The following is a 25,119-nucleotide window of genomic DNA, read 5'->3' as shown; positions in this document are numbered from 1 at the left end:
AAAAGAGAAGAACATGAAATGGTGGAAGTTAATGGAATTCATCATATGTACAGTATGTGGAACTGTTCTTTGTACGTATGTTTATCAATTCTCATGAAATGTAAAGCATACATACCATTGCCTCTCTGGTAAGGCTGTTCACATTTGTGTCAAAGGCTTTCTCACCCATTCTGTCACATTTAACAACAAGTAGAGCGCAGCATGCAGCACTAGTCTTGCAGTCAAAACCATGGACATCTCTAAAGAATTCAGCTGGGGTCTGGGGGTCTATTGGGCACTGCTGGTATCCTTTGTACAAAAGATCTGGCACTAGGTCTTGTGTTCCATTATAAAGGAAAGCCATAAAACAGGTGTGAACAGAACCTTCTAGAAATATTTTCCCCAAACCACCACAATACCTGTAAGATACACAGGCCATTTATACAGTATATGGAGGTAGGATTGTAACATAAGTAATGCTAAATAAAACATTGCTAATACTCTACAGACAACAATTTATTTTGGGTTAATTTCTAAGAAAGTGGACTGTCAAGTCAACAGGCAATAAAACAAATTTTTTAACTACAGATATTTAGGAAAGTTAACTCTTAGGATTATTGATTACTCCACTACAAATACAAAACTCACCATGATTAATGATTATCGTATAGTAACTTTGTCATTTGTCAGTTGCCAAAAGTAATAGACTAATGTCAAAGTTATGTTGACATGATATGAGTTTAATAAATTCAGTAATTTGGGATGTGTTTAAAATTTTGGACTGGAAGTGCTTGGATGTCTCCACTACAAAAAAAAAAATCAAGAAGTCTGATTATAGGTCACAAGTCCAATAAGAAAACACAACCTTAGAAGATGCAAATACAGTGATGGAGACACGACCCTTTGTCCTTGAGTAAAATAAAGAGACAGCTAAAGCTTTATGGTAGAGACGTTTACAAAACCTTGAGAGTACTAGATGAAAATGGTACTAGAGCAAATCTTGGTCTAGGTAGCCACATTTAGAAACAAAACAGGTTTCACAATTCATCTGTGGGCAAAAGGGACTGTTCAAGAGGTGTAGAAACATGAAAAACATATTCACACAGATCATCAATTTCTTCTGAGCGTTCTTAAAAAAATATTTGCTTTTTTTTCTCTTAGTAAAATCATTTAATATACCATGCCTCCCTCTTTAAAAAATAAATTAAAAAAATCCAGTTTTGCATATATAGCATTAGCATTTAAGGTAGTATGGCATTCCCCTTTTAAAATCAAGGGAGGGTAGGGAGATCTGCAAAATGCCTATTAGAGATTGCCAGCATTTTTAGCATTGTGAGACCTTTGGTTAGTTGAAACCACATCAGATTGATAAAATAACAAAAAAATATTTTTAAAAAATGCTCCAAAAAATAATAATAATAAAAAAAAATTCATTCTTAAATTAGAGAAGGTTCTATCCTTACTGGTCCTAAATGTGAACATCTACACCTATTTTGCCTGTAATCTTAATTACAACACATCTACCAAGATTTCTTATAAGAACAAGAGAAATGAATTTAGCATGTTAGCATCAGGACAACACATTTACACACAAGCCACTATTTACACAGCTACAATGTCAGTGAGGATAAAAGAAAATTCAATGAGGTGGCTGGGAATGAACAAAATGTGTGTGTGTGTATATATATATTTATTTATTTATATGTATGGAAGTACAGTACATTTTCGACATTAATAAAATATTTGCTTTAAAAAAATCCCCTGACAAGATTAAGGTTTGGGGACCAATTTCTACTTTTAATTACACAGAGCGGTTTGGTTTGATTTACTTTGAAATGATATTTAATGTTAAAAAAAAACTTAGATTTAGTTAAAACAACGGAGTTTCCACTTACAACTGTGGAAAAGATAAAAATAAAAAAACTCAATTTAAACTCAGCATCCCCCCCATATTTGCTATACTGAACCTAGATTAAGTATGGTCTAATAACCTATTAGTAACATTTATAAAAATAGGAGTGCAGCAGCTTCTGTTTCAGAAATGTAGCATTCAGTGTCTTGTACTGGCTGTATGAAAAAGTACCAATTCTTTTTTTTACATGTAACAGTTAAAAAAATAATAAAACTTGGCATATACAAAAAAAAAAAATCATACAACAGTACGTTAATGCCATATGCACCAAGTTGTACTTCTATGTCACTGTTGTAGGCCTATTATTTGATAATACAAAACGAAAATAAAATATCCTTCATAAGCTTCCCCAGGAGAGGACTAAATATAAAACAGCCAAAATAATCTTGTGCAAATAGGAAATTGTCAGTTTTCCCTACCAGTCACAGTGCAATGATGTTCAATAGTTTTGTTATTATTATTCTTTCTATAATAAATTATTTTTCATCTCCTCTATCATGATAGTTAGAGCACTGAGGTAATAAAACAAATGATTTGCAATCCTAATTAATTAAAGGAGAACAAGGTGATTAGAAGGTAACACAGGGTGAATGATGCCTTTCCTATATGGCATGTGTCTGTCACTGGAGACATGAAAACAGGAGTAGCTTTTGAAAATGACAACAAATACATAGAGCAGCTGAAATGGCTGGACTATTATTTGATCTAATTTAAAATTACAAAAAATATGATGCACTTCAAACTTTAAATACTTTAAATATTACAATTGTAGCTTAATTTTTAGTGTGGGCAATTTTTATTATTTTTTTTTTATCCTCAGAACAGCAAAAATAGAACTAGACTTTTAAGCTGTGCACAAAGTTTAAATAGGTAATATGCTGGTATGACGTTAGTACAGTTATCAGGTCTAAACACCTACACAACAAATGTAACAGTGTTACTCTAACTAATAGGGCACATCCTGGCAACTCAGTCAGGGTATAACTTTTACAAGGTTGATTTCTACTGCCTGTACTGTTCAGAGATACTGAAGATTGCTCGCCCTCACAAAAAATATATAGTTTTTTTTCCTTCTCGTAGTTAATGGAAGGTTATGTACAGCACTTGTGTTTAAGAATGAATTTCATAAAACCTTAGAATATCACCTCTTTCAACAAGAAAAAAAAGCACTTATAGAAAACCGAGGACTCAAAATTTTTTGTCCTTAAGTTATTGCCGAAAAATAGATAATCAGTTTAACAAAGGGAGACGTCACAAAAAAAAATCTACAGAAATCACCTTAGTCGGCTGCTCTTTTACATTATATACATCATGAAATCGATTTTTTTTCTCCAGTACCAAATAAAACCCAACATTTACTTTCCAAATGTGCTAAAACCCTTTCTTTATATACTTTTTTTTTTTTTTTTCATTACCAGCACTTTTTTTCCTTTCATGATTGGTACCAAAGTTTTCAACTTACATTAAAAGTTCAATCTCTGCAAAAATAATAATGAAAAGAAACATGGAAAAAATATATAATCAAACATTAATATCTTTTCTACAATATTAAAAAGATGCAACAAAAGGGACAAGGCATAAGGAAAAACAAAACGACAAAGCACTGATAAATGCAATAACTGACAAATTTCTCTTGTAAAGGAAAAATAAAAGCTGTAGAATATTATAGCGCAGCAGGTTCATGAGATGACGAGATTGAAACACTTCCAGTCCCCAGAATGCCATCTCCAGTTGTGTTTCTGCATATTTATTTTGTACTAATGATAATGTAGTACTGAAGGTCTGATGACATCATCCCAACGTGGGACCATTCAGAAACTTCGCCCGGTCTTGCCTGGGCATCCAGACAAATTCTACAGCAGGAAACAAAGATGGTTTTACTACATATAAAATGTTTATACATTACATATATAATGAAGGATAAGAGATTATTAGACACCAAACTTGAAACTTGGATGGAGGTACTTTTATGATTACAAAAAAAGAATAAAAAATTAACAGTGAATTTGACACGATGGTCATTCAATGTTTAACAAACACATCATAAAAAAATGTTTAAAGTATCTACCAAAGAAGCGTGTTACCATATATCAACTACAATTGGTTGGTGTCTTCAAGACTGAGGCCCTAAGGCTGGGTTCACACTTGAGCGTTTTACAGCGCGTTCAAACGCGCTGTAAAACGCTCAACAGATGAAAACCAATGCTTCCCTATGGCCCTGGTTCTCACTTGAGCGTTTTACAGCTCTGAAAAACGCGCTGTAAAACGCCCTACGCTCAAACAAGTACTTGAGCTTCTTTGGGGCGTGGCCATAGGACATTGCAGTCAATCACACAAACGCGCATCAAACGCGCGTTTACTATTGCAAAAAACGCTCGTCAAAAACGTGCGTCAAAAACGCGCATATCAAAGACGCTCAGGTCTGAACCCAGCCTAAAACTGTTGGGCAAAGGCTGTGTACATATGTAAACAACAGTCGTAATGATATGATGTTGGAGTTGTACATGCAACACACAGCACTGGGTTTTTAGCATAGATTCATCTAAGGTGTGTAGTGGATTGTGCAGTCATATGATTATGTCACATGAACACATGATGTCACAAGCATAGGACATCGAAGCAACTTAACTTTTTATGTATGTCAAGAGCCTTCTTACAGTTTTTGCAATATGTGTATACATAACTTCTAATATTATTTCATGCTAGTCCCAGAAAATCTCTTCAAAACTTATTTTCAAATCCGGTTGCCACATAGAACAAGCTAGCATTATATATTAACAATCCTATTATTTTAATTGCCGAGCTACCAAATGGACTACCAGGGATGGATCGTCTACTCTCTGCTGATAACATAAATGATACATTTCACACTTTATCTTGGTTGAAGAAAAATGTATTTGTTTACCTAAAACATAGATCTGATAAATACTAATTAGGCAAATTAAATATGCTTTTATTAGCTATAAAAAGTCACAAACCGAAAATTCAGAGTACAAAGTTGGTGTGGGAGGAAAGTACAGTTATTGAAGCCAACAGTGAGTAGGAGGTGAGAAAGGATGAGATAAATCAATTTTGATAGAAAGTTATGCAAATAATTAACAAACGCTGAATCACAAAAATGCTTGAGAGCATACAAAGAAAGACGAGAGACAGTGGAGGTTCATATCATATGTCAATAAAAATAAAAAAATTCCGTTCACACAGCCGTATGAGGGTTTATTTTTTTTGTGGGACAATTTTACGGCGTTCACTATGTGGTAAAACTAATAGTGCGCTTCATTCTTCAGGTCAGTACAAATACAGCGATACAACATATGTATAGTTTTTCTTGTGTTTTAATTCTGGGTGGAAAACATTTTTGAATTTTTTTTTTTTCTTTTCATTGACATATTCTAACCTCCATAACTTTTTTATAGTTATGTATACAGAGATGTGTGGGGGATCATTTTTTGTGGGACAATCTGTAGTTTTTGGTAATACCATTTTGGGGTGTGTATGACTTTTTAATCACTTTTCATTCATTTTTTTGGGAGATAAAGTGACAAAAAAAGGCAAATTGGCCATTTTCTTCTTGTTATGCCATTCATCGAATGGGATACTTTTTTTTATATTTTAATGGTACAGCCATTTGATGCCCATGTTGTTATTTTTTTGGAAAGGGGAGTAATTTAAATTTATATTTTGTTACATTTTTCAAAACTCTTTTTCCTTTTTTAACTTTTTGTTAGGTCCCCAAGTGGACCACAATGTCAGATTGCAACTTGTACAGAATAATTTGCTCCATTATTCTGTACAGAAATTTCTATATCCCACTTCAGTTCTGCCACCTGCTGGTCTGAACTGGGATATAGTAATAATGAGCCTGGAATCCTAGTACAGTCCTCATTATTAGAACAGGGCGCTTTCCAAGATCTCCGCCAGGGTAAAGCGCGCCAGACCCGGAAGTACACACATTTGACCAAGGCATCTGAGGGTTTAGATGTCCGCGGTCAGCATTACCGCCAATTGTGGACATTAGCTGAGGGTGCCTGCTGTATGAAACAGCAGGCACCCAGCGGCTATGTCTCCGGGAGCAGGTGCCATCTTTAAAGACCCGGCATCGGCTGTACATGTATGTTGGATGTCGGGAAGGGGTTAAGGAGGACAGTTTCACATCTGTGGCTGTCTTCTCCAGCAGGCATTCGGAATAGGACAGCCAGCCTGCTGGAGTTGTACAGATTGCCAGATTTGTACCCGCATTGCCAAATACTGCTGCATGCCCACCAGACCCCTTTGACTACAATGGGGTCTGGCCGAGATCAAGCTGCTACCCGGCAAACATGCAGGGAATCAGTTGAGCAAAAAACACAGCAAGCAACAGTTTTTGTCAGGCCAATTCCCTGCATTCTATGTCGGAACAGCCTGCAGGAGCGGACAGACGCAGCTGTGAAACTAGATTAAGGGATGATTTGTTGTTTATGTTGCACATAAAATCATTGTTTCACAGCAGCACAATCCCCTGTTTTAGAATAACATTGGGACAAAAATGTTTTGAATGCTTCAGCAGGTACAGATGAGACAGAGTTAAACATGAACAGGTCATGGAGACAGTGATACAGCCACAGGGTAAGTTGAAAAATACATTTTGTCTGTATGTTTAAAGGGTATGTCCACCTTTAGGCACCACTGTAGTTTGCATACAGAATTAATCTAAATAAAAATTTTAATAACTTTGCAAATACATTCCATTACTTATCTTGTACCGATCCTGACTTATAATCTCTAGAGACACAAATGCGGCCTGGTTCACTTAGAAACCACTTGCGTTTTTTCCATATCCCATGCTGTTTTTATGTTGGGTTTTCAGTCAAATTTTTTGCAAAACAAATTAGGCCTCCTGCACATGAACGTGTGCTCCCCGTGGCCGTGCTGCGGCCCACAAATTGCAGGCTGCAATGCACGAACACAGACTGTGGGGCAGCCACAGCGGATCGCAGACCCATTCACTTTAATAGGTCCGCGATCCCTCTATTCCGCAAAAAGATAGAGCAAGTTCTATCTTTTTGCAGTGCGAAGGCACGGAACAAAACCCCAGAAAGCACTCCATAGTGCTTCCGTTCCGCATCTCCGGATTTGCGGACCTATTGAAGTGAATGGGTCCACATCCGTGATGCGGAATGCACACGGAACGGTGCCCGTGTATTGCGGATCCGCAAATGTGGTCCGGAATACGGCAACCTAAGGCCTCATGCACACGACCGTATTTTGTTTCCGTGTCCATTCCGTTTTTTTTGCGGATAGGATGCGGACCCATTCATTTCAATGGGTCCGCAAAAAACGCGGACAGCACTGGGGGATATTTACTAATCTTGTTGCGCCAGATTTATTGTGTAAAATGCGCCAAACGTAATGGAATTTTGATTTGCGCCAAATATATCAACTGTTTTCTCCTTATTTTTTTGCCAGAAAGAATGAAACACACCAGAAAAGGGTTTTGAATGTCAAAGTGAGCAGGGCTACAAAATTGGTGTATATTACGCATTATTTATCAAATTATGTTTGGCTAAAAGGCAGAAAATTTTGCGGCAGATTAAGCTTGCTTTTGTGGTGGTGTAAATTGTTAAGAAGACACAACAGATCAGATAGATGTGACTTTCATTCAAAAGGTCGTAATTTTTGTGATTAAAGGTCGCATATTAAAGGGGTTGTCTCATTTCAGTAAGTGCCATTTATCATGTAGAGAAAGTTAATACAAGACACTTACTAATGTACTGTTATTATCCATATTGCTTCCTTTGCTGGCTGGATTCATTTTTCCATCAAATTATACACTGCTCGTAAATAGAGATGAGCGAATTTCTTGAAAATTTGATTTGGCTAATTCGCCGAATTTCACAAAAAAATTTGCTTTGTGATGAATTACTTTGCCACGAAGCGCATTTTTTTTAAAGTAGCGGGTGCAATGACAGGGAGCTGTGATAGCGCCGCCCCCGTCATTGTACCCCTCAGATGCCGTGTTCATACATGATCGCAGCATTTGAGTGTACAAACAGTGTGAAATTAACAAAAAAAAAACATTACATCAAACTTACCGCGTCCATTTGCGCGCGACGGGCCAGCCGCCGCCATCTTGCTTAAAGATCTCGGCCGAAATCCCCAGCGGCGTGAGATTACATCATCACGCTGGCGGCGTGGTGGTGACGTATGACGTCGTCACACTGGCCAGCATGATGATATAATCTCGCACCGCACGGGATTTCGGCCGAGATCTTCAAGCAAGATGGAGGCTGGCGGCTCTTCGTGTGCAAATGGAGGCGGTAAGTTTGAATTTCAGGAGTAATCGATTCGCTGACACGAAACACAAGGAAATTCAGCTTCTAGGCGAATCGAATAATTCCTGAAATTCGGATCGAATTCCACTTCGTGGGATTAGATTTTCTCATCTCTACTCGTAACCATGGTTACAGACCACCCCGCAAACCATTAATGGTGGCCGTGCTTGCACACTATAGGAAAAAGCGTCAGCCTCTCTGGTGGTTGGGACCATGGAAGCGCACATAGGCTAGTGCTTTTTCCTATATTGTGCAAGCACGACCACCGATGCTGGATTGCAGGGTGGTCTGTAACCACAGAAACATACAGAGTATAATGTGATAGAAAAATGAATCCAGCCAGCAAAGGAAGTAATATGAATAATAACAATATATTAGGAAGTGGCTTGTATTAACTTTCTCTACATGATAAATGCCACTTACTGAAGTGAGACAACCCCTTTAAGGGAGTCGCACATTCAAAATCAGTTGAGCAGAGATGCAGTGTTGCAAATACAATTAAATGTTCCCTTTTAACACTTTGGCATAAAAAAAAATTGTATTTGTTTATGAAATTATAGATTATTAGACTACAATTACAAAAGACACATTTTTAAAATAGTATGCGCCTTTTAATAAATGAGATGAAATAAATCATCACTTTTGATTTGTTATGTAAGGATTTTTCTGGTGCAAAATACGCCATTATCGATAAATGTCCCCAACTAGCTTCAAAAACATTCGGTCCCTGGCCACCGTAAATGGACAGGTTTTCGGCATGTAAACCCAGCCTAAAGAATGTGTCTGACGTGAGCTTCCAATTGCAACCAGCAGAATTGGAATGCAGTTCTTGGATAGAATACAGGCTGTAACTCAGGCTCAGTATAAGTAATGCAATGTATTTACAAATTGTAGACAGGCATATCTTTCATATTTTAAAATGTTGCTATTGTGATGTTATATTATTGCCTTGTATCATAAAAACATGGTCTGTTCTTATTATGTTGATAGCTGAGCTAATAAGGCTATGCGTTGATAGTCAATGCACTTCCACTTTCTCACTTTTAGTAAACTGTGAGCCATCAGGAAAACCCATGTATGCTATATCTATATTTAAAGCATTAAATTCTTTAATAAATGACTTCTAAAATCGGATTTTTTTTTTAACCGCCATCTAAAACTGCACAATGAGCTGGGTGAACTTCATCTTCACAAAGAAAAAATAAAGGGCAAACAACTTTAAAAATCTCATGGCAATCTCCAACATTCTGCCAGTTATGCATTAGAAGGTCAAGGAAAAAAAAAAAAAAAACAGAAACAGTAACCTCAAAAGTCTAAAAAAGGCTACAGAAAATATGCTTTAGGGAATCAATTTTAAAGTTCACTTTGTATTTTAGGGGAGAAAAATGGTAAGTACTTATAAAATACAGGCAGATCACATCAGCTACACTGTAATTTAAGAACGTCTAGAGCTGAGCAATTTTTCAAAATGGGGGAAGCAGCCAAAATGCCTAAATATTATTGCAGCTTCAAAAGAGAAAATTAGTTTAATACTTCACAAAAAATTGCAGCTCCGTTTTATTCCTGAAAGAGGTGCTTGAAGTGCATTGTGAATGACAGGAACGTAGGCATTTATGCAAAATGACTAGAATTTACAAAGAAATATACTGTGATGAATTTAAACATCTGGTTATTTCTTTATTTTCTTTTAAGGTTATCGCTTTACAGTGCTCTCACCGGTAAGCATACAGATCAGCTTGCGAAGTATTGCTGTTACCACTTGTGTGGCACCTTGTTACATCGGATACAAAGACACTGAGTTGATAAGACATACTTGGCATAATAAGATAGTCTTTGTAGAACACAATTGAAATTAGTTAATAAATAATGATAAAGTCATCTCATAACTTACAAAGATGGGAATGTACGCAGTGACAGTGTGAGATATTCATCTATCCCTTAACATTTTGTTATCCTAATTTGTTAAGCCTAGGTGTTAAATTATAGTAAATGAAAAGTGGATTTTTTTATTTTATTATTGCAATGCATCTAAAAAAAAAAATATACCTGCATGCTGAAAACAGCCTTGATTATAAATACCATATTGTCATATGTCTACAAAGTGCCTCCAAGGTTCCAGACTACAAGGATACCCTGTGTAGCCTGTAGTCATACTCCCACCAATCTGGCCCCTGTGTCTTGTTCATTTACCATATAAATTTTATTAAGAAATAGAGTAGAGATTTAAGGGGGTATAAGAGAAGTATCAGCCCCCTACATGGGGCTCAACTATATAACAACGGAGAAACAAAGATGTGAATAGGAGTTTAAGACATGAAAGGTAGGAAATTACTGAAGGAGCTTTCCTGTTATATGAAGTTATCCTCTGTCCACAGAATAAGGGATAAATATCAGATCAGTAAACGAGAACTTGCACCCTGTATCCTGTGAAGCCCTCCAAAATGAACAGAGCAGCCAGTTGGGCATGCGCACAGCTGCTCTACTCATTTCTATGGAACAGCTGCGCGCATCCCATATACTTTCTATGGACCTGTTCTGCTAGTGAAATGTTTTCAGTAAAGGGGCAGTCCAGTGGGATACTCTTTTTTTGTATAAGGGGCAGAAGGGGTTACAAAACTCATTGCACCAATCTTCACTGCTGCCATCCCAACACCTAAAATGGAGATGCATGTGCAGCTAGTGACCCATAACTGGAACCAGGAGGCGTAAAGTTGTGGGTACCTGGTAAGCATCAGAATTGAAGCTGTGGGTTTTTAGTAAGGAGAGTAATGCTTACTGTTTTGTTTTTTTAATTCTAACCCATTCTGTCACTGAAAAAAATAAAATAAAAATCCCAGTCGATAGCCCCTTCAAGGACTGCAAACTATGTATGATGAAACTATGCTTGAAAGAAAGCTTTTTGATTTAGTACACATATTTGGGCTACTGCTCAGCTTAGTCTAGAATTCAGTTTTGTATGAACTGTTATATTTTACATTTAAATTGTGTAATTTTGTCAATTTAAAAGCTTTTTTGTTGCAAAGTATATCACTATACATCCTATCAGGTGGCTGCTTTCCAGAGGGATAAGGTAGGTATTCATATGCTAACATATGCAAACATTGGAATCCTGCTTTACAGAAGAAGAATATGCTTAAAGGGGTATGCCAGTAGAAAAAGAATATGCTGGATGGCCATGAAATAGTTTAAAAAAAATAAAAAAAGGACTAGCTTATACTTACCTCACCAATCACCTAGCACTACCAGAGTCCCTGACAGAGGATCAGCATGGTGAGTATAATCTAGTTAGCTTTTTTAACCATTTGAAGAACATCCCACGTATTTATTTAACTACTGGAATACCCCATTAAGTACTAAAGAATGTGCTCTACTCATACTTGGTCCTACTGCCCCATATGCAGATAACAGATTTTTTTTGCCTTGCTATACGATGTGACATTATGGAGATCAGAGGTTGAGGGAGAGTTGTTTATTACAAAAATTGTAACTCTTCCATAGCTCAAACCAAGGATAATCTACACATTGCCAATTTGGTGCCAAAATAAAGGATGGGCCAAGTTAAGTCACCAATTATAAGAAAGACAAGAACTTTAAAGGATACTTCTCCTACCTACTCTTTATGAGCACTATACTATGGAAATCTGCAGTTTTGTATATAAAATATTGTCTATATATCTTAGAAACTTTTTAAGGCAACTTTCACATATGTGATTTCAAATCCAGCATGCTGGTCTGGCAGACTAACAGCCTCCCAGAGGTCACAGTATCCAGCATAGCCAGATAGGATAGTGCACCAACAGGCCCCATTGAATACAATGTGATCAAGATAGTTTCCAGCATGAGTGCTGTGCTTGGCCAGACAGAAACCAGTACATAGAAGAGTCAAGGTTTGGTGGCTCACTCACTGATATATTCTGGAATAGGTGCACTGCCACACAGCACTCCCTGTTGCTGTTTGGAAGTGTAAATTGGATTGCAAAGGATTGGGCGTCACTCAATATCTGGCATTGATATAGGCAAAAGCAAGGAATGGTTTAGGCTACTTTCACACTAGCGTTGTTTTAATCCGGCGTTCAATTCCGACACCGGAACTGCCCGCCGGATCCGGAAAAACGTGTGAAAACGGATTACATTTGAATCCTGATCAGGATTTTGATCACAATGAAAAAATGCATTGGAAAAAACGGATCCGCCATTTATGGACTTTAACTTTTTTTTCACATTTTTCGGGCTTAACATGCAAAAGCCGGATCCGTTTTGACTGAACACACAGAGCCAGATCCGGCGTTAATGCAAGTCAATGGGAAAAAGGCCTGATCCGGCGTTCAGTCAAAGTGTTCAGGCTTTTTGGCCGGAGGTAAAAATACTGCATGCTACGTTTTTCTGAAAAGCCTGATCAGTCAAAAAGACTGAACTGAAGACATCCTGATGCATCCTGAAGGACTGACTCTCCATTCAGAATGCATGAGGATAAAACTGATCAGTTCTTTTCTGGATTTGAGCCCCTAGGACGGAACTCAGCGCCGGAAAAGAAAAACGCTAGTGTGAAAGTAGCCTAAAACAGTATTATTTAATAACTAACAACATGTTGTATAAAATACATAAAATAACATAAAACACACTAAAATGCACATATACCCTGTTAGGACCACTATAGTAATGATGTTCAATCTCTATTGTTCTTGTTAAAGTCCATAATAGGTCATATTGAAGTCCTTAATGGGTCATATGGTGATAACCAAGTGAAGTAAATGCGGTTAGTATTGGTGTGGAAAGCGCTATATTAATTGCAAGTGTACTTTACCACTCCTAATAGTCGGGTCGTTACTTGGCTGTGAGTCGCAGGAATCACTCCTGTTAGCCGTCCGGCTGTTGAGCTGTGAGCTGCAAGGACCTTTGGAGGCGTGCTCGCCTGTTGGCGATTCCCCGTATTGCTGAATGTACTCTGACCTTCCAGGACCTGACGGTGGCGTCCCACGTGGTTTCAGTCCGATAGGTCAGGTGACTTCCTGTTTCAAGCGGGGTTTTCAAATAGTTGTAAAGTTCACTTAAGTTGTAAGCGTCTTCCTTATCTTGTCCCACACTGTCTGCCAACCATATGCGTTTCGGGATGAAATCCCTTCCTCAGTAGTACCACTGAGGAAGGGATTTCATCCCGAAACGCGTATGGTTGGCAGACAGTGTGGGACAAGATAAGGAAGACGCTTACAACTTAAGTGAACTTTACAACTATTTGAAAACCCCGCTTGAAACAGGAAGTCACCTGACCTATCGGACTGAAACCACGTGGGACGCCACCGTCAGGTCCTGGAAGGTCAGAGTACATTCAGCAATACGGGGAATCGCCAACAGGCGAGCACGCCTCCAAAGGTCCTTGCAGCTCACAGCTCAACAGCCGGACGGCTAACAGGAGTGATTCCTGCGACTCACAGCCAAGTAACGACCCGACTATTAGGAGTGGTAAAGTACACTTGCAATTAATATAGCGCTTTCCACACCAATACTAACCGCATTTACTTCACTTGGTTATCACCATATGACCCATTAAGGACTTCAATATGACCTATTATGGACTTTAACAAGAACAATAGAGATTGAACATCATTACTATAGTGGTCCTAACAGGGTATATGTGCATTTTAGTGTGTTTTATGTTATTTTATGTATTTTATACAACATGTTGTTAGTTATTAAATAATACTGTTTAAACCATTCCTTGCTTTTGCCTATATCAATGCCAGATATTGAGTGACGCCCAATCCTTTGCAATCCAAGAAACCAGTACATGCACCAGTTTTTGTTCAGCCGAAACCCGACACTCATGCTGGAAACCAGCTGGATCCCATTATAGTCAATGGGCTCTGGTGGAGGACATCAGTATCCAGCTAGGCCAGATCCGATGAACTCCAGCAGGCTGTTCCACTGCTAGAACAACCTACCAAATATGTTTACCGCAGTTGTGAACTTAGCCTAATGTAAGCCAACATTTGGAAATGATAATCGATTTACTTGAAAAGATATATGTATTTTTCTGTGTGGCTGTGGCAGCCATTTTTACAAATGTAACAGGAAGTGCAGCTACATTGGTTGTCATCCTTGAATTCAAAGATGAAAAACAATATGGCTGCACTTTCTGGTAAACAAAATATTTTGTAATAAATAAAATAATGAGTAAATATCTCCATTACTATCTTTAGGTGGAAATCCACTTTTTATCCACTCATTAACAATTTAATTGTATTTGTTAAATTAATTGTTGAAAACAGGTTCCCTCAGCTGCCTCAGTTTGGCTTTTCTATCTTTAATCTTTTTTTGTTTGCAATTGACTATCCCCAAAAAATAATTTATGGAGTAAATCTGAACAAACAGCACACAATTCAGTTCCATCATGATTTAGAAAACTGTGTATAAGAACGCGTGGTACATGTGTATGTATATAAGGATTCATCCACAACTGCGTTCGGTAAATCCGGCAGTGGAGCAGACTACTCGAGTTACCATATCTGGCATCGGCAGGCACCACCAGATCCCCATTCACTGTAATTTTAGACTGATGTATGAAAACCCTGCATTAATAAATTTTTCACTAAGTGTCTCAGAGTAATTATAATGAATATACAGTACAATGCTATGAAAAGGGTAATTCCTGTTTTTTTTTTCTGAGTGAAACCATTTTGTATGTATTTGTCTATGCAAAAGAAATGGCAAAGAGCAAATAAGATACATAATTAACTAAGGAAAAGCAAAAAGGTTAAGAAACTGGCAATACTCCCAATTTGGTGTGCTAAGGTGATGTCTTAAATTGGATTTTGTATAGTTTAAACATTTTTAATTTCACATAATTGTTCCATAGTTATTAGAGGAAGAATGTCATCTTTTGACTGCAATATTGGCACATTGCTTAATTATGCACCGTGGCATTCTCGGCGCAGTGGAACTAAGCTGTCAGCCTTTGTTTGGAAAAGTACAGTGTTTATTAGGATACTGAAATGATTTGAGCATTCAAAGATTCAATATGGTCTTTTTCTTCATTCAAAGGCAAGGTACACACACATTAAGGTGATCTGACATCTACAAGTAACACATCAAGAAGCTCGGGGAAGTTAAACACTTGATCAAACATGTCATAGTTTAGAATTAGCCTATTAATTAAAGGAGGCTAATAGCATTTAGAAGTGGGTCAGTAATAAGAGATGGCTTGGTATGAGCTTGTAGAGTTACAATGTACCCTGAGAATATGCTGTAGCATTTCACCTTACATTAATTTCCTACTCAACAGACTTTTTAATTGGATGTTGTAATCACAGTCTACTTCATCTTGACTTAATGTACATCCAGTATTAGGCAATGGTTCTTGTCTCATTTCTGATTTAAAAATGTCTTAACAGATTCCCACCTCATAGACATGGATCAGGAAAGGTGATCAATTCTGCTAAATTACTTTAAAGAGTAACTAAACTTTTATGAAACTTTTTTTTTTAAACGTCTTAAAAATAATTTTTATTATATACTTTATTAATTGATTTGGACTTTTTACAAAAATAATTTGCACCTAAAGTCCTGATTTCAACCGTGCTTTAAATTCACTATTCTGGCATATCGGTGACTTGTCAGCAGTGTACAGAGTACGGATTCTGCCTTGTAGGAATGGGGCCGCAGAGAACGGTGTACAGGCAGGAACACACATTGCTGCTACTACCTGTGCCCAAGTCGGCGATGTGCCAGAATAGTGAATTTAAAGTGTGGTTGAAATCAGGACTTTAGGTGCAAATTTCTTTAGTAAAAAGTCAAAATCAATAAAAAAAAAAGTATATTAGAAAAATTATTTTAAGGGTATTTGAGACATTTAAAAAAAAAGTTGAATAAAAGTTTAGTTACTCTTTAAAGGGAACCTGTCACCTCCTAAATGCATGTAAACCCGCCAGCAGTACCTCAGGGTAGCCCACAGTGTGATACTAATCATACTTTTCATCCTGCAGTCTGATGCTTCATAAGGTCAGAAAACTATCTTTTATCCTCCGTCCGCGCTAATTTGCATGTCAGCTTGAAGTCAAGGGGGCAGCGGCCTCCTTGCTTCAAGTCAAGGTAACCACGCCCCCTCTTGCCTTTGAGTGACAGCCCGCAATTTGGCTTCACTTTCCCAAGTCTCCTGCATGCGCGGTGCCCTCTATTTTACTGCGTGATCCCATGCCCTGACATGGGATCGCGCAGTAAAACAGAGGGCACCGCACATGCGCGAGACTTCAGAAAGCAAAGCCGAATTGCGGGCTGTCACTCAAAGGCAAGAGGGGCCGTGGTTACCTTGACTTGAAGCAAGGAGGCCGCTGCCCCCTTGACTTCAAGCTGACATGCAAATTAGTGCGGACGGAGGATAAAAGATCGTTTTTCTGACCTTATGAAGCATCAGACTGCAGGATGAAAAGTATGATTAGTATCACACTGCGGGCTACCCTGAGGTACTGCTGTCGGGTTTACATGCATTTAGGAGGTGACAGGTTCCCTTTAAGGGTATGTTCAGCTATAAAGGTAAACACTGGGGATTTTCTGCTGCAAATTCAGCAAAGGAAATATCATTTTAATAAATTGCATCCACACAGTGAAAAAATTCTGCACCATAAATTGGCCAGAGGTGCGGATCTGAAATCTGCTGAACGTCAATTTATACTGCGGCTATTTAATTTCACCCTTTGCAATGCAGAGAGTGAAATCTGCAGCAAATCCACAGCCATATCAGCTTCAAAATCCTCATATAATTCAAGTGGATTTTTTTCATTTTATGACCCCTGTTGACGTACCCACTATATATACATATTCACTATAACATTCCACCATATCTGAACTACTTCTAGTTCTGTGGTTATGTTTTTTTTTATTTTATCATAATTGAAAACTGTCACTGTCTACAAAAATTCACAGAACTAGATATATTTTTCATTTCAGACTGTTTACTACAATACATAATGTAATAAAAACCCTCATACATTTCTAATAATAAGTAAGTATTGTACATGCAAAAATATCTAGCATGGAGGGATTAGTTTTGTGTGTGTAGTTAAGCCTGGCGAAACCCTGGTGCCTTAATAAATATCAAGCAAGCATCTGGGATAATTTGTTATACCTCCAATTCCATCCATGCAATATTTTTATTCATTGGTGATTTTTCATGACCAGCAAAAGCATCAAGGTCTGAGCTCTTCAAAGGAAACAATGATAGACTGAGTGATGGAAAGGGTGTTAGACACCAAAGCGTTATAAGTAAGGTGATATGTTGATGAGTTGAAAAAGAGATGATGAAGACAGCAGATTACATGTATTTATATTTCAGTAAAATATAAAAGGTAGAAATTAGAATACCTCAAAGTGAGATGGCAACCAATCACCTGAAACGTTTCAATGGTATCCATTTGTAAAAGCCGTTGCAATCAATGGCCCCTAAAATTGTACAATTATTGAGTTTGTCAGTGTCCTATTCAACAAGATTTCTGCATTTCAGCTTGAGAAGGCATGGGTGGCATGAATGTGCATTTTTCCACATGTATGTAGTTGCCTACAACATGTTACATTTGCAGCTAAATTATAATACATCACTGCGATCCAAAAACAGTGGCTGCTGCTGTGAGTTGCAATACAACAGCTTGTGAGACATTTACTGCTTAATCTTCATAAGACAATATTAGAAAATATACGCAAAACCCCACTGAGAAAGGCTGCCAACCTCGCCTCCTTTGTGCATTGTAATTGCCCTGCAGAGAAATATTAGCACAGCAAAACTGGGACTTCAAGGCTGTACTTTCATCTGAGCAGCCCAGAGGTCACCATAGTCAAGCTTTCAAATGCATGGAGGGCTTTTCCAGCAGGTGAGGTATGAAATGAGACAAGTCTGGAAGGTTGAGAGAGGGTAATTTACCTTAGTACTTAGGTTAGCTGAATGATAATGTATCCTATTTGATAATGCAAGCAAACCAGATGAGATTTTAAGGTTACTATGGTGACATGATATTCTGAAGAACATTTCAACTAGGTTCAAAGGGTTAGTGATTGAGCTGAAGCTGTACATGAAATTGTAGCAACTATTAAACAGGAAATACGGAATAATAAAAATCTATAAAGAGACAAGAAAAAGAGGCAATTGGACTTAAAGGCTATGGACACTTTTGCACTAATTTTCCCAAATTTTTTACTTATTTTCCTAAATGCAATAATAGGATACTTTTAGTTTTCATTAAAAAAACACATCTCTACCACTTTTCTGTAGAGACTAAAGAAAACCTTTACATAGCTGGTTATCTGCTACTTCTGACACAGATCTGACAACACATTCTCCTGGCAGTGTCGGCTCTTTCTGCTCTACCCCCTCTTTTCTCTCATTGTTAAGGCCACACCTGAAGATAATCGCGAAGATCATCACTTTAGATTATCATTCAGAGTGACGGCATTAGCGATTGCCTGTCCCCATAATGAGGAGGAAATTGCTGCATGTAATAGCAGTGGTCTCCTCTGCTAGCGAGCAAGCGATTGCCGGGAAGGAACGCTTCCCTCTCGACTGCTTCATCTGTAGGTGTAATAGGACCCTTAGAATACCAGCAAGGAAGGGGAGAAGGTTGTACACAATAGATAAGAGAGTGGGAAGATAGTAAACCATCCGAACTTTCAGGGAGGCCAGATTTACACAAGGCTGTTTTTGAGTGTACAGAGAGAGGAGAGGACCCAGCAGAGATGGTGGAAATCACATGCTCCTCAGTACCAGTGTCTGTCAGCACAAAGCAGAAGAGATCCCTCATAGGCTGAACAAGGGGAAATCAGTACAGAAGGAGCTGTGCTGATACACAAAAGCTAGTTAAAAAAGCAGAAGCCTCAACTCACAGACCCAGCATGTATTACTGGGAAACTAAGAGTGGGTTGCAAGTTGACTATCAGGGATTCTGAAACTAAATGAAGACCGCAGACTGAAACTTAAAGGGCTTGACTCACTTCAGCAAAAAGTATGCCCATAAAATGTAAAAATGCTATACAATTCTTTTTACATACCAAGTGTCTGCTGTAATAGTCTTAGGCCTCTTGCACACGACCGTATGGCTTTTTTAGTATTTTGAAACAGTACTATCCTTGTCCGTTATGAGGACAATAATCGGACATGTTATATCTTTGAACAGAATGGAAAAACGGAAAATACGGAAAAGGAAGGCATACGGAGTACCTTCCATTTTTTTTGAGGATCCATTGAAATGAATGGTTCCGTATACAGAACGCAAAAAACGGAACGTAAACGGGAAAAAAAACATTTGTGTGCAAGAGGCCTTACACTGTTAAATCTGTGACTATAGAAGGTATCTAAATGCTTGTCAGCATAACAAGCTGAAGTATTAGTGTTGCCACTATAGCATACATGTATATTTAACATTACCAGCCTAGCTGATGTCTTTACTAGATGTTCTCCTTATTAAGGCCTCAATGCATATTCTAAAACACAGGATCGAAAAAAAGGTATTACAATAATTGTAGTCATAGCAGATCACTTGTTGGCAAAATAATTGTGATCATTACTTACACGGCAGATCCAAATCACGTGAACAACACGTGCATTGGAGAGGCCAGTGATTGGCTGCAGTGATCCTGTGCTGTTGATGTGATGCTACTGCTGCAGCTGTGTAAACCAATTCCAGCTGGAAGAACCGAAGCAGCAGTGCAGGCTATGACTAAAGGCTGTATTACATACAGTGATCATGCAGGCGATTATCGGGAGGGAAGCGTTAGTTCCCGGTAATCGCCTGTTTGTTTGTGGAGAAGACTGCTGCTATTACATGCAGCAATCTCCTCCAGAGTATGGGGAGGAACATTCGCTAATACCATATACTGACAAGTTGTTTTTCCTGGCAGCAGATTGTGATTAGACACCATGATCTGCCACAAGCAAACAATGATTTTTAAACCTGATGAAAGATTGTTCATCGGATAATCGGCAGCAGCATTACACTGCCAGATCATCGCTAACGAGCATTCATACGAACGCTCGTCAGTTTTGATCTGCCAGTCTAATACACCCTTAACAATAAACACCACATGGCCTGTTGCAATTGATATTTATATAGGGGCTCTAGAGGCCAGAGTCCATACGAAAATGAAAAATACTGGAAATTCTTCTCAGAAACCCAGTATAACACTAAAATACATTTCTAAATGTTGCTATATCATGTAGTGCTCATAGCTTTCATAAATGCAACCCCTGCTGTGACTCATCAACAACTCGGACCACCTTTTATGTGAGACCTGCCTCAGGCCAAAACCGAATAGGATTGGACAGTTTTACAATGGGTTCAGAGTGTAACTATTACTAAGAAACCTAATGGTCCTATAAGTAAAGCTGGCCCTGTGTATTGCAGTTCATACAGCTGCCTACCCAGCACCACTGTATCTATCAGAAAAAAGAAGGGCTGGTAGACAACTCCAAAAATTGTTAGAAGTGCTCATTATACCAGATCAGCCAGATTGTTGGATCAGGAAGAGAAACTGGACTGTACATAGTAAGCATTGTATTACATTGAACTTACTGTCTATACACTACATTTAATGAAAAGAATGCATGCGCATTTGGGCAATAGAGACCTACATAATATATGTAATACTAGCTCTGCTTTTCCCTACTAAGGGAAAAGAAGTGAACTAACTGCGCAAGAGCTTGAATCCATATGCAGAAAACTTTGACTTGTGTAGGTTACATACTTTTTTGTTTGTCACCTACCACTTGCCATGCAGTTCAAAATGTGGTTTTGCTGTGCCTAATAAACCATTATTTTTGGTCATGGTGGAGTTATGGTTGGCAGCCTCAGAATAATTAAATGCACATCCATGCCATCATACAGCAAACAAGAACTTTGCAGTCTGAAAACAAAATGCATGCAAATTGATCAAGATAAATTTCCGTCCAGATTTAGAGAGCGAAGTAGCATAGCTGTACAGCAAAATTTATTTTGGCATAGTCTTTAAAATAGGTTAGTAATTCACAGTAAGTCGTACAGAATTAAATTATCACAATTTAAAATTAGTGAGAACATAGATCACAACAATGCATGCATAGGTTAGAGACCCGCTGACTACAAATTAGGGCTTTATTTCAGACACATGGGTAAGACACTTAAGATCACAGCAGATACAATTTTATCAGGAGGGGTCAGACTGTCTGCTTCTTTTTACACAAAGTGATCATCTTAGGTGACAATAGTTAAAAAAGATTCCAAGTATCTGAATGTGGGAGGGAGGTGTTGTAGATAAAGTATCAAATCTACATTTCATATAAAGTCTACAAATTCATAGCTTTTGGCATTTATCTATGAAAATTTGCTAACCTAGAAGGGGAGGGTAGGAGACAGTGATTTCAGAGAAACACGGGCAATGCTTGCTATCTAATGCTTTGCATCCAATATTACGGTGATAATACTTTTTTTTCGCCTGCAGCAAGTTGAAACATATATTGTCTGTATACTGAAGGCTGACATCTACAGAGACTTTAACTAGCAAGTAATTGGATTTGGAATAATGTTGGACATGCTACAGATGGTCTCCCATAGAAACCACAGAGCTATAAAGATGTGCCTTTAAAGCCACACTTTCAGGTCCATATCATGGTTGCATATGTCTTGTCAAACACCGGAGTGGGCCCCATAAAAGCAAAGCAGGAAAACTTTCCCAACTTTAAATCAGGATCAGCTAACATGTTTGTCAAGAATTAAGTGCATATAATTTTTTTTTAAATGTTTGTAAATTATATTATTATTCTTTTATGTAGTGCAGTTTATGTTCAGGCTTCCTGCATTTCAAGGGAGTGATATAATATTCTATGTAAGCTTTTATTAAGCTTTGTTAATGCATCAATTTGATTAAACTTAGAGGCCACCAATTGATCGGGTTTATCTCTATATTGCTTTTTGTTTATAAAGATATGTTTCTTATTACATTAAGATACAGAAAATGTTGCAAGCAAAAAGACAATTTGTCCTTCCTCGTCCCCTCCTCCAAAGTAGCTGTATAAGCCCACATACATGAGATGTCTTGTATAACTACTATTAGCAATTTATTGAGGTGGGCAGTGAAGGTTAAATACTATGGTTGAAGACCAACTATTGAGTAAAAGGCATTCACTGTGAACTTACTGGATGAATGCATATGAGCCCACAGTTCTCTGTCACTTATATAATAGGAGAGACATCTTGGGCAGTGAAGTGTGCAGTTTTGAAAGAGGCCTTTTAATGATGTCAGTAGCCAATATAAAACAACAGTCAGTAGATTAAGTGAGCCTTATAATAAAAAATTGTCTCTATAGTTAGAGAAGCAATAGAGTGTAATTTATAGCAACTGGTACATCCCCATATACTATTGGGACGTTTGTGATTTTAAAAGAATATCCTAATTTTGTACCCCATTATACTTTTCTCACTGTGCTGTTCAGTTGTGCTAGTGTATTATGTAAATCCATAGTTGTCCTCCGCATGATAGAGAACTATGTAATAATGGTTGGCCAGCGAGGATGATTAGTAAAGGCTTTTATGTGTGGCCTTGACATATTCAAATGTTTACGAAAGGGCTACTGCTTTTTATTACAATGAACTTCAAATTATAAGGTAGCATTCACAAAGCCCTTACCTGCTAGAATACAAATATTATAGGAAGGTAAATACTTGGTGTTACTCATACTAGTATAGTTTGATCTTAGGAATCAACAGTCAAAAGCATTTTTAAAGAAAATGAATAAACAAGACACTTACAGCAATTCCATGGCCGAAACCAGAGCCTGGTTGAGGACTCGCAGCACTAATGTAGTTACCAACACCAGAGTCTTGGCTAGCAGTTCCATAGAGGTCAGCAACGGGGCCTGGGCTGTTAGCCCCTGGGAATCCACCAGGTCGAGCTGGGTTGGTGCCTGCCGGGGAAGCGGGTGCTCCATAATTCGGTTGAGCACTGTAGCTATTCATGACTGGTGTGCAGAGAATAAAGCCAAGTATGAGAGCAGAAGCACAGCATGCTATGTTACTACAGACAAAACAGATCAATCCATAAACAGCCAAATACTATAGAAAACAGCCTTGGCTTGACCTCAAATACTCAATCAAGGCCATGCGGAACAAGAGAAAATATCAGAGCACACTACCACTGGACAAGCTTTAAAATGAAATTCAACTACATACATTGAAACAGCAGTCATCTACTATTACCAAAGACTGGTGGCTAAGGATTAATCAAAAGCAATTCAAACAGGTGAAAGGATGTTTTCAAACATTGCACTCTATGATCATGCAACCGTGTTTTATTTTCCCTTTCTCCTGACAGTATGTGGAGACAGCATTCACATCCCATGCAAACTACAAAGGAATTGAGTTCTAACATTAAGAAGTGAGTTCCGTTTGATGACACGATGATAGTTTGAAGGCGGAATTCCAACTATATTTTATCAAATACTCATTAATAAACAGTTAAAACTATTGATGACAAAATCTATGATACCCGGTGAAATATTTTCAGCTAAATACATACAAAAGAAACCAGCAGGAGAAAAATAATTCAGAACTTTTTTTATTCTTTAAGATACTGTACTTGATAAGACAATCTTGATACACAAACTTGTAAAAAATCTCAACTGCCTCTTCCAACCACATGAACAGATCTGCTGTATACACAACCAACTGACCTGACCAGAAGCCATACACAGATGATCCCCTAGTGGTGGCAAAAGTCAGCTGAGGTTCTTGCAAGTAGGTGTATTGAGGGAGTGGAGATGCATACAGTAAATAAAAGGAACTGCTAGAGTCCCTTGTATTAAAAGATACATGCCAAAAAAGGATGAATGGGAGAGCAGAGATGCTGGATGTGATGTGAAAATGGCCTACTCTTACAGTCTAGAACTGCAAATGCACTGGGAAATTTAAGTGACAGTGGAATCGAAGGTACTCAGTTTATAAGCCAGCCATAAAAGCGGCTAAACTACCTGAAAAAATCTTACTACCAGCTAACTCTTTAGAAAGAGCTAAACAATGATTGAGGTTTCCTAGAATAGCCTTTATGGAAATAAAGGCAATAGAGAGAGAGAAGGCGCCAACACGGTCGTTTTGAAGGACAAGGCTAACTGATATGATATATGCATGGACAGGTACAAAGGTACTTCAGAGTATAGAGGGATCTATGATGGGTGACATCCTTGCTAGCGTTGGAAAAATGATACCAAAATTGACTGGACAGCAGTGGCGACTCTAGGAACAATATATAGGGGGGGCACAAAGATACCACAGTCAAAAATGGGAGGGGGGGGGGCAAAAACAAAATAAGTATATATAAATAAGATTACAAAATACGAGAGAATTGCGGTATGCAGGAATACATTTATAATAAAACAATTTACTTACTAAAGAAGCTATTCGGTCGTCTGCTGTGCCGTCCTCTGCTTGCTTCCGCGGATTCTTTCCCCTTCTTTGTCTCTCGTCAGTGAGCAGGCGTACTGTTAAGGTGGATCTGTGGAATACACACTGTTATGGGGGCATCTGTGGATGACCCTTATTATGCCTCTCATTAGCCCTCATTATGCCTCTCATCACATCCATATCAGCCCCCATGCCTCTCATTAGCCCCCATATCAGCCCTTATGCCTCATTAGCCCCCATTATAAGCCATTATGCCTCATTAGCCCACATTATGCCTCTTATTAGCCCCCATATGCCTAATTAGCTCCCATATGCCTCATTAGCCCCCCATTATAAGCCATTATGCCTCATTAGCCCACATTATGCCTCTTATTTGCCCCCATATGACTCATTAGCCCCCATATGCCTAATTAGCTCCCATATGCCTCATTAGCCCCCATTATAAGCCATTATGCCTCATTAGCCCACATTATGCCTCTTATTTGCCCCCATATGCCTCATTAGCCCCCAT

General features: G+C 38.2%; 1 protein-coding gene across 3 annotated transcripts in view; it reads right to left on the bottom strand.

The window, feature by feature from the left end:
* Positions 1–3,284: 3,284 nt before the first annotated feature.
* MSI2 (musashi RNA binding protein 2) overlaps positions 3,285–25,119 on the bottom strand; it is a 691,995-nt gene continuing 670,160 nt past the window's right edge. For 2 of the 3 annotated variants that reach the window (XM_040424888.1, XM_040424889.1), the window contains 3 exons: positions 22,962–23,170; positions 17,557–17,634; positions 3,285–3,744 (listed from right to left, as the gene is read on the bottom strand). In XM_040424888.1, coding sequence (XP_040280822.1) covers positions 17,593–17,634; positions 22,962–23,170 — 251 coding nt within the window. In that variant the 3' untranslated portion in view covers positions 3,285–3,744; positions 17,557–17,592. The remainder of the gene's footprint in view (positions 3,745–17,556; positions 17,635–22,961; positions 23,171–25,119) is intronic. The other variant, XM_040424890.1, reaches the window with a different exon arrangement.

Source organism: Bufo bufo, chromosome 3, assembly GCF_905171765.1.
Source record: "Bufo bufo chromosome 3, aBufBuf1.1, whole genome shotgun sequence".
Taxonomy (NCBI): Eukaryota; Metazoa; Chordata; class Amphibia; order Anura; family Bufonidae; genus Bufo; species Bufo bufo.
This window is presented reverse-complemented; position numbering and strand designations above follow the sequence as displayed.